The sequence below is a fragment of the Plutella xylostella genome, chromosome 3 (genome assembly GCF_932276165.1).
Source record: "Plutella xylostella chromosome 3, ilPluXylo3.1, whole genome shotgun sequence".
Taxonomy (NCBI): domain Eukaryota; kingdom Metazoa; phylum Arthropoda; class Insecta; order Lepidoptera; family Plutellidae; genus Plutella; species Plutella xylostella.
Genome location: NC_063983.1, coordinates 7,484,371 through 7,495,468, shown reverse-complemented (window position 1 = coordinate 7,495,468; position 11,098 = coordinate 7,484,371). Strand labels below are relative to the sequence as shown.

Here is an 11,098-nt window from a genome sequence, read left to right as displayed (position 1 = left end):
ACCGCAAGGTGGCGTGTTGTCCCCCCTCCTGTTTGCTATATTCATTAATAGTATCTCTGAAAATCTGTCTTCTTCCTACCACCTTTATGCAGATGATCTCCAGATCTACACACATGCAGTTCCTTCTGATCTACCTAAGGCTATTTCAGTAACTAACAATGACTTGAACAGCATATCCGACTGGAGAAAACGATATGGACTTAGAGTGAATCCTAGTAAAACTCAAGTCATCATATTAGGCAGTTCTAGACTCTTGTGCAATGTAGACCTTGCTCATCTCCCTTCAGTACTTTTTGATAATGTTCAGATACAATTTGCGAGTACTGTTAAGAACCTGGGAATCTTCATCGACAAACACTTGTCTTGGGGACCGCAAATTGAATCAGTCAGCCGAAAAGTGTTCGGCTCAGCTGCTTCGCTTAGGAGATTGCGTAATTTCCTTCCTACATCCACTAAGATTGCGCTTTCTCAATCTCTATTATTACCGATTCTTGACTATGCCGATGCCAGCTATCTCGATCTCACCGAGGAGCAACTTAATAAGCTTGAGCGACTTCAAAACTTTTGTATACGGTTCATATTTGGTTTACGAAAATATGACCATATTTCCGAATTTCGTACTAAACTCAAGTGGCTTCCAATTCGCCTTCGACGGAATACTCATATCTTAACGCTTCTCTACAACATACTGTTTAACCCGGCATCCCCACAATATTTAAAAGAGCGTTTTCAGTTTCGGCACTGCTCACACGATCGCACACTTCGGTCTGCTCAGAACTTGCGACTGCTAGTTCCGCCGCATAAAACTGACTTCTATGGTGACTCCTTTACGACGAAATCAGTGGTTCTCTGGAATGCTCTTCCTGAAGAAATTAGACGTGCACCATCTGTGGCCTCTTTCAAAGAAAGGGTCAAATTGCACTACCTACAGTCACTGACTAACTAGTTGAATATAATATTATGTAATGTACCTATGTATGATTATTTATGTAAGTATATTATAGGTATATATATAATATATGTATATAGTTATTAGATATTTATTTGTTTTATTTATTTAGTGTATGTACTGTTTAAGTAGTATATATATTTATGTATATACTTGCACCACAACTACCTCACAATCATTATAGACTCACTCACTTCCATCCAAAGGTTGTCTGGTAGAGATTGCTATAAGCAATAAGGCCGCCTCTTTGTACTGTTTTATTTTTAAGTTTTGTTATTTTTTGTTATTTTTGTTCTTGGTGCAAATAAAGTGTATTGTATTGTATTGTATTGTATACAATATAGTTTTCTACACGAACTACTGTCGTGGGTGGGCCATGAACTTGCCCTATCAATTACCTATGCACATACAAAACATTGTGTACATACGTATACATAGTAGATACATAACATAATATTTAATATACCAATAGGTTAGCTCATAATGTGTATGTGATATATTACGGTCATATTCAGCCCACACAGTAGGAGAGCCATGAAATATTTACAGCATTCGTTAAAATGGCACTTATGCCACTTTTACTGGGACATGCTTAGAGGCTTAATGGAGGAATAAGTTATATATGACACGTACTTTATGGGACATATTAAATAAATCATGTGATGGGTTAAGTGGAACGTTCACAATACGTTTCTACCTAAGAAAATATACACTGTATGCTCAATTGAATATAATTCATACATTTATATGTTTGATAGACCAAAATAGTTTAGGATTTTGTTTCATTAGTACTTATATAGCAATCTTTATCATCATCATCATTAACCCTCTATCGCCAACAGTTGGGTATATACTATAGGCCTCCTTGACCAGCTAAGTGTAATGCCCACTTCATTTAAATTCGGGAACCCACTTACCGACATAGAATACTTTTTATTCAAAGCCTTTAAGTTCATTGTTACAGTGGCTGTCATTAGGTTGAACTTGACAGTTTGACAGTAAACAAAATTCGGACAGTTTTTTGCTTTGTTTTTGTATGTGACACACCATACTCGTATTGTTCGTATATTGTTAATCTTAGACTTTAATTATTTGAAATTGCAGCGTAAATAGTCAGAAACGATGAACACACGCGAAGCTTTTGGAAAAATTCAGACATTTCAGCAAGCTATGCAGTAGGTATGCCAGTCTGTTGTATGGTAACCAAGATTAATTTAGGTAAAGTAAAAGAAAAGATAAAAAAATTACCACATTCTCTCGGAATTTGAAGCCTTTTCCCGTCATTTTAATTAAAATATTGTTCTTTCAAACAATGTTATTTTTCACTTAATTAATTTTGACATGCTCCGTATTTTTCTTTGAAATGTTTAAGTAACAATGCCGATTTTTTCAGATTGTAAAGGACATCCTTATAATAGAAAGATCCGTACTTTACATATTTTTTTAGATGTTATAAAAAGTCTGTATTATCTAATATAAGAATTTTACATAAATTTGGGCAAATTAACCCTTTTGGGCAGTAAAAAAATTATAATAGTAACAGTACAAAGTAGAGCTGCCAGCCCAAAAAAAATATTTTTTCTTTTGTACCGTTAAGAGAGCCCTATGTCCAGAAGTGGACGACTAACTTGCAAGGCTATAGGTAATTTACTTTAGTACCTACCTCGCAAGTTCACGGCACTCGCCAAAGAGTACTCCGGCGACGCCACAGAATTGACAGTCGGCTCAAAGCTGTCTCCAGGGCTGGGGTCCGCGTACTGGCTGACCTCCACGCGCTGTGACGTCACTGGGTCGTCATACTCCTGCGTCTTGTCATAGTAGTCTTGCGATTCTGCGTTGTAGTCGTCTTCGCCGTCGTCGTCGCGGCCTGGGAAGGGTTAGTGAATTATATATAACATGTAATATGTATGTATATGACTGCCTCTGTGGTCTAGTGGTAGAAGCTTCGCTTTATGGCCCAGAGGTCCCGGGTTCGATTCCCGGGTGGGACCATCAACTTGTGGTTCTAAGTTTGGTTAGGACAAAGAAGGCTGATCACCTGATGTCCGAAACAGTGAATCGATCCATGCTATCGGATGGGCATGTAAAGCAGTCGGTCCTGCGCCTAGCTCTCTCCAGTCGTGTCGGTCAATCCGTCCCATTGGGTTATGAGAGTGAAGGAACAGAGAGTGCTCCTGTGTACTGCGCACACACTTGGGCACTATAATCTACTCCTGCGTAGATGGCTGTTCTCAAATGAGATTGGCCGCTGTAGTCGAAATTCGGCTAGGAGGACATTATTATGTAATATGTCCCGCACTAGGCCAGCGTGGTGTCCACGAACCCGCACTAGGCCAGCATGGTGGAATAGGCCTAAAACCCTTCCTTCATTGGAAGGAGATCCGTGCCCCAGCAGTGGGGACGTGATGGGTCGTGATGTGATATAATATGTGAGCAGTGAGCACATTACACACACGGCCATCCGACCCCAAACAAGGCAGAGCCTGTGATATATAGTATATGGGTGTCCGACAGCTGATATATCTACACTAGATACATATAAAAAAAAAAAAAAAAAAAACACGCACTCACGCCTTGTACTAATGTACTCCCTTGCGGGGTAGGCAGAGGTGCATTGCTGCACCCACTTTTCGCCAGAGTGTTATGTTAGTCCCAATGTAATAGGGGGGCGGGCCTATTGCCATTTTACGGGCACATCCAAGACCCGAGAACAAATATCTGTGTTTAAACAAATATCTGCCCCAGCCGGGAATCGAACCCGGGACCATCGGGTCAGTAGTCAGGGTCACTAACCACTACGCCATTCGGTCGTCATATTAAATATATAAACGACAACCAGACAAACACAATTAAGTATTCATCACACTTGTGTTTGCCTTGCATTGAATTGTGTACTAGGTTGTTTGGTAGAGATTGCTATCAACAATAAGGTTCCCTTTTTGTCCTGTTTTCTTTTTTTTTCAACATAAATCACATTAAACCCATTACAAGGCGCGCACAACCCTGAAAATAGAGTAGATTGAGTGATTGAAAACTTGCCATTAAATCTGAAAACATTTACCTTACTACGATACGCCCCGGCGCCTCTAACTTAGTTTGTAGCGAATAGTTTCCCTACTTGGGATGCAGCCTAAACGACTAAACAAGGGTCCCGGGTTCAATTCCCAGACGGGGCATAACATATATTGGTCCGTGTATCTGAATCTCGGATGTTATTTCCTAGAAGTGTAAACGTTTATTAGTTTATATGTTTGACTAACTAACTAACTGAACTAAACTTCTGTACAATTAAAGTTTGTCCGTTCGTGCTCCAACAATGATACGTTTAATTACATCGATGGTGGTTTGAATTTTATCCGTAAAACCTGGTAAGACCAAATAATAATATGTTATAAATTAAGAATGTTTGTAATATTTATGGCAGATATAATTTTGATGTTTTCAGAAATAAAAATCCTACATAGAGATTTTCTTTTTCTTTACTTTTATTTATTTATGTTTAAGGTTGCCTGTAAGAGATCGCTCTTAGCGATAAGGCCGCCAATTATTATATGTTCATAGTTTATAAATTTTCTTTGTACCTATGTTTAAATTTGTGGTGACCAATAAAGATATATTAACGTAATTTTTACGACAGTCGGTTAAATACAAAGACTGAGCTTTTTTCATGCTGGCTACAGAAAATCAGTTTTACACCCAAAAAAACTTATCGTTCCTTACCGATAACCTTTAGGTACTTATCATGAATATCATGCTAGTGTTAAGGCTACGACTAGATGATACATAAAATTTTACTATAATTCCCTATCGGAAACCGCAAAAGCTATGATAATAGCTATGACGACCGAATGGCGTAGTGGTTAGTGACCTGACTACTGAGCCGATGGTCCCGGGTTCGATTCCCGGCTGGGGCAGATATTTGTTTAAAGACAGATATTTGTACTCGGGTCTTGGGTGTTGATATTTATATTTAGTATCTATCTATCTATGTATTTGTGTAGATATATCAGCTGTCCGACACCCATAACACAGGTTCTGCCTAGCTTGGGGTCGGATGGCCGTGTGTGAGATGTCCCCACATATTTATTTATTTATTTATTTATAATCCAAACGACAAAAGGATACATCAATAATGACTCATTCGAACAAGTGGGTGGAGACATTGTGAGAAGTGGCAAGTCACGAGGAAGCAATTTGTCTGCTTCATGTTGATACTCGACACTTTCCTCTTTTCTTGTTGCAATAATATATAATCTCTAATGCTTCTATGTCTCGGTCATTAGTTACGACACTGTTTTTTGACACTGTGCCACGGACTGGGGGTTTTTGTGCTAGCTAATAACCTAAAACCTTGTCTACGTTAAAAATCCCCGAAATTCGACACTAAAAGTCGCATACCTTTTGAACAGCTAAGCCGATTTTGATACAATATGGCTAAGAACATTCGGGGTAAATACCTATGAATTCGAAAATCGATATAGCCGTTTAAGAGTTACGCTACCACAGACAGATACACACACAGATATATTTTTCTGTCGGGGACCAAAAATATAGAAAGTCTTTAAAAGAGAGTTTTCCCGTAGCTATGACGGCTATGGTGCCTTCTAAGTATTTTAACACCCCTTATATTCTGTTATGGGTCAAACACAGCTTGCCCCCACATCTTAAAATGATTACTGTAATGGTAATAGAATCATAGTATCATCATCAAGCGCACAATTTTAATTCCAACGCCATTATTAAGCCAAGCTGCTCTACTATAGTTATTAATAATGATTTATTATTTACTAATTATCCCCGGAATTCATAGAACTCACAATTAACAAAAGCCATGCGGCTTACAAAGGTTCATTCTATATAATTACACAACTACATATTGCATTGATTTTGACCGAGATACGCAACGTAGGTAGATGATTTATTCCGGATTCACCTTATTCCTGAAGGATTTTCGTGTTTTCCTTTTCATTGAAAGGATGGATGAAAGAAGACTGACGAAAGAAATTTACTGTGCAGAGATGAATGGTTGTGTCGGTAGAGGACGTCCTAGGCGAAAGTATGTCGACCAGATAGGCGACATACTCAAGAAGAGCCAAATTAGGAGTTTCCGAAACCGACGTGCGTGTATGAAGAGACTAATGAATGTTGAGGAAGCGAAAGAAGTATGTCAGGATCGTGGCACGTGGAGATCCATAGTCTCTGCCTACCCCTCTGGGAGACAGGCGTGAGTATATGTATGTATGTATGTATGATTTTCGTGTCATAAACACATTCAATTAAAATTATTTTTGACCTTTAAAACATTTTTTCCAGGAAGATGCAGAAAGGTTTATTAAACCACGACGCTCACGCTATTTCATAGAAAATTTAACAAAGCTTAGTACCTACTTAAAAAGGCGTATTGTATTCAAAAATTCTTCTTATACCACATTTACAACAAAATTTACTAATGCTGTTAATGTTGATTATTGGAAATGGACATTGAATATGAAATGTATTTTAAGTTGATTTAATAAACCTAAAGAGACCTTTAAAGTTTGCATCAAATATTTACATTTTTATACAGACTTAACATTTGTCTGCTTCCTGAAACAAACCTTATTTAGAATTCACAGACAGAGTACACTTTAATTATGAGTCACAAGTTGAGTCGTCCCAGAGCCTCCGGGCAGGAAATAGGACAAAGCCTTGTTTTGTCCTGTTTCCTGTCCGCTATTGTCTTATGTGCAACCTTGTCACAATCAATTTGTAAGCTAGTGGAAAAGATATTCTCTATCGGAATCTTTACAGGCCATTATATTAATAAAATCATGTTAAGTACGTACGAAGACAGAAAATGTACAACAACACATCAGCTAAAGTAAAAAAAAACATAATTGTAAAATTCCATTTTTGAGTGAAAGACATTGACGCTGAGTTGCACAAACTAAATTTAAGCAATCTAATCAAATATATTGCTGCCTTGCTTTGGCAGTGTACGAACAGAAAGCGACAGACAAAATTTTTATGCCGGCATTAAATTCCTTTATGCAACTCGGCATAAGGAAGACAAACTTTTATTTCAACCTGTTTATTACTATACCGGAGTTTCTACCCACGTATCCACGTCAGAATAGGTTAGCTTAGCTCCTACATTCTCTGACGTACACGAACAAAGTAAAATTACCCGTCTAATGATAATGATCCCAATGCTACCCACAATTCAACGTTTTTGCTTGTGTTTTACCCTAATACAAATAAGTTACGCTAAGTACCTAGATACATAGCTGTTATTATTATCTATGTAACTTTTTTCCGCAATAGAATGTTATAGGGGTATGTTCGACGGTAAAAAAAATGTGAAGCATATCAAATTTGCTGCCTCAAAGCTTTCGGTTGGTATTCCGTATAAATACATCAGGTATCAGTGTTGCATCTGTATAAAATACATTCTGTATCACTGTTGCATCTGTATAAAATACATTCTGTATCACTGTTGCTTCCCTTTTTTCATCCCATGGTGAAATGGTTACCTAGGATCGCTGTGTTGCTACGTAGATTACTTATAAAACAAAGATTAAACAAATGCATCCCTTCATTCGCTTATATCTACCTAAATTAAATACAAAGTATAGGGCTTCAGTAAATAAATCTAAGCATGATTATCGATTACTGAAGTCTTGATCAGAAACAATTCAGCCAATCACAGCGCTGCATTCCATGCTTTAGTAAGTATTGATTGGTACTGATATTCCCAAGTGAGAAACTGGGCATTGGAACACACTGTAATACGCGAGTATTACTATAACAGCGAGGCCGTTATTATTCAGAGATAATTGTCCACTGTTGAAGATAACATTCGGTCCTCAACCTTCCTCTTCCAATTATTACCCGCTAACTCTGCAAGTAGGTCAATTACTCCAGCAGATTCGAGGGTGCCCCACGTAATATAGATTTTTTTAAACATTAGACTGAATTTGAATTACTTTTATCGCTGCTAATTATTTAGACCAAGGTAGACGCTAATAGCTTTCCCGTGCATTATCTAAGTAATTTAAATAACAACAAGTTGGAATAATTAAAAGCTTCAAAGCACGAACGAATCACAGACCGCTTTAGAAGTAGTTAAAGTTTCGCTGCAACTAATTATTATGCCCGTATCCTACTCATATTAACAGGATAGTTTTTTGTATATGTATGAGTAATTTTATTTAGCTAGCGTAGGTAGGTTTGTAACGAATAAATCCCAAAGTTATGAACTGATTTCAAATTATTTCTCCGTTATGTTTTCAATTTCATTGAGTTTAAAATTTTTCAAGGTAAACATTATTGAAACAAAAGTTCAGAAAAACAGTTGTTATTCTATCGGAACGGAACTAGAGTATCGACTTAAAATCCATTATATATATTTGGCATTTTATTACAAGTTTAGTAGTAAATAAAATCCTAAACCCATAAGATTTGTTTATTCACACGTAAAACAATACGTCCACGACATCAATATTATTCAATATACTCGTACGTATTGACAAAATCATATTACTTTGGAACATACAGCTATTCGATCTCAAGTCACTTTATTCTGATTGATGAATTGATTTCACCGTATAAATGGAAGGATCTAAAGCGAATTTGTAATTTATGAATTAATGTATGAAATCACAAGATTCATTACACCGACTCTGTGGTTCCCTTCCATTAGGACCCATGTCAAACTTAATTGAAAGGTTAACCGAATTGTTTAAAATAGAACAATGTACTGAAATGTCAACACGGAGAGTTAAGCATACTAATTTCAGCGATGGAAGGTAATTTACCTGCTGCTTATTGAGATCGGTACTCGTATAAGGTGCGATGTTGGCCGCCGAAGACAGCAGACGATGTGTCGCAAGGCGACGCAATGCCGTACGAATACCGACACATTAGCAATTTACAATGCAAAAGCAGTGTCTCTCGCCTGTCAAACATTTGTCAGTGGGGTTACCACCATGGAACATTAGCAATAAACAATTTCTTAAGCAGCATCGCTAGCTGGTCAAATCCTGGTGTAACTTGTATTATGGATTTGATCTGACAGATGTTTGAAAGAGACAATTTGTTAATTGCTAATGTTCGGTGATGGTAACCCTATTGTTTTCTATATATTTATTTCTATGGACGTGTCATGGTAGTCGAACTTTATGTCGCTAGTTGCAAATTTCATAAGAATACATAGAAACCGGTGGTGACGTTGGAACACGCTGCGTTGTCTGCTGCAACTTCATAATTATTATAGTCCGCCGCCAATGGACAACATTTCAAAAAACTAAAGCTGCTATAAATCGAAAACCATTTCGAGATTTAGCTCTAAAGGCCACAAAAAAAATGTTTTTGTATTTTTTGGATGTATAATTTTCGAGAAAATCATAAAATAGTAAAAAAGTGCTGATGACGTCATGCATCAGGTGCGATGCATTTTGATGATCAAAGCCTATAGATTTAAAAACAAAGTAACTGTCACTTTCATTTTTGATTGAATTTGACGTTTTATCGTGACGTTGTTGTTTATTTGGGTCATTTTCATTAATTCTGTTCTGACACTATCTGACTATTTTTTTTATATATTATTAAGAGATGACCTCTATATAATATGTCCCAGAGCATGCCACCGCCTACACAGCTGAAAAAATGCTTCTGCTTATTTTTTTACATGATAAGTACCTACTTTCCATCATCAGAAATATCAATGTCATTTGAAAATGACCCATTTGTTGGTTGGCATGTAAACAAAGTTTAAATGTCACTTGTCAGTGTCATTTATGTTTTTTTTCGAGACTCAGGCAATAGACAAAAATAAAAATTGAGCCTAATATGTGACATCACTTCCGGTTTTAAAATAATTAACTTTAAAGTTAAAAATAACATGCAAAAATTAATGTATATACAAAATAAAAAAATACGGGTCCACTAATTTTCTATAAACTTTCCGAATAGCTAATAAAAATATAGGGTAAAGAAAATGAAATGTTGTCCATTGGCAACTTTATTATGAAATGTAGAGGTAAAGTCGCAACTCGCACCTACTGCCATTTCTGAAAGTGACATTTTGGCGATCCAATCACTATTCAACGTGGGAGTGACAGTTACCGACAAGGAACACATGTAAGGTGCAGGTGGGTTATTCCGAAAGGTTTTTGAGTGAGTTGGATACATGTTCGTATTTTGTCAATTTATGAGGACTGGTTGGGTTATTTTGATTCATGTAAGGACGCTTTGTATACTTCAATAGACTACCTAAAACTCTGTTTAACATACTTCGCTAAATACCCACGGAACTCGTAAATATTTAAGTTTCAAAAGCTGATATTTTTTTCTTTGCACGACGGGTTTTAGGTAATTTAATCTAAAGGACCATATGTATTTTTCGATCAGCTATAACCTCGCAAAAACTTATTTCGAAATATTGCCTAGAACTGCCCAGAAGTACTTATACACATTTATATTTTGGAATTACCCGATCCACAGAATTTAATAGTAAAATTCATTCCGGAAAATACAAAAAAATTAAAGCTAGGCTTTTTAAACTCCGAACGTAGTGAACAAAAACGACAATCTTTTGGATGAAAAAACAATCAGTTAAGTAACTTAACTTAATTCCGAAAATTCAAAAAACCCGGAAATTTCCACTTTTTTACAAATTTTACGTTTTAACACACACGCTCGGTCCTAGCACCCTGAGTCAACCCAAGCGAGGTAGAAGATTAAGTTGCCATCAAGGTGAATGGTTCCACGGTTCAAAGTATGGCTGCGTTTGGAAGAAATCGGCAAAACTCGGAATTACCCGAAATTCGGCATTACCCACCTGCACCTTACCTATGTACTTACCGCTATTTCCATTCTTGAATCACCGTTTATTGAAATGGTCGCACTGAATTTCGTATAGGTAGGTACTTATAAAACAAGATTTTATAATATGCTAAGTGAATTATTAAATGTTTTATTATTGCCTATATGAGTATATTGGAAGCAAATCTTGCACGGAAGTAATATTTTTAAAATATGAAGACGTCACCAATTTTCCTAGTGACTTATAAAACCCGATGCAAGCAACGTTATGCGTACGTGAACTGTTTTTTTTTATATCTGTGAATTCGGTCAACAATTTCGCAGATACAAATGCACATAAAAAAA

At 36.7% G+C, this 11,098-nt stretch overlaps 1 protein-coding gene across 2 annotated transcripts in view; it reads right to left on the bottom strand.

The window, feature by feature from the left end:
- The window catches only part of LOC105388118 (synaptotagmin-15), a 115,835-nt gene that overhangs the window by 87,775 nt on the left and 16,962 nt on the right, over positions 1–11,098 (bottom strand). For both annotated transcript variants that reach the window (XM_048624714.1, XM_048624708.1), the window contains exon 3: positions 2,613–2,816. In XM_048624714.1, the coding sequence (XP_048480671.1) occupies positions 2,613–2,816 (204 nt within the window). The remainder of the gene's footprint in view (positions 1–2,612; positions 2,817–11,098) is intronic.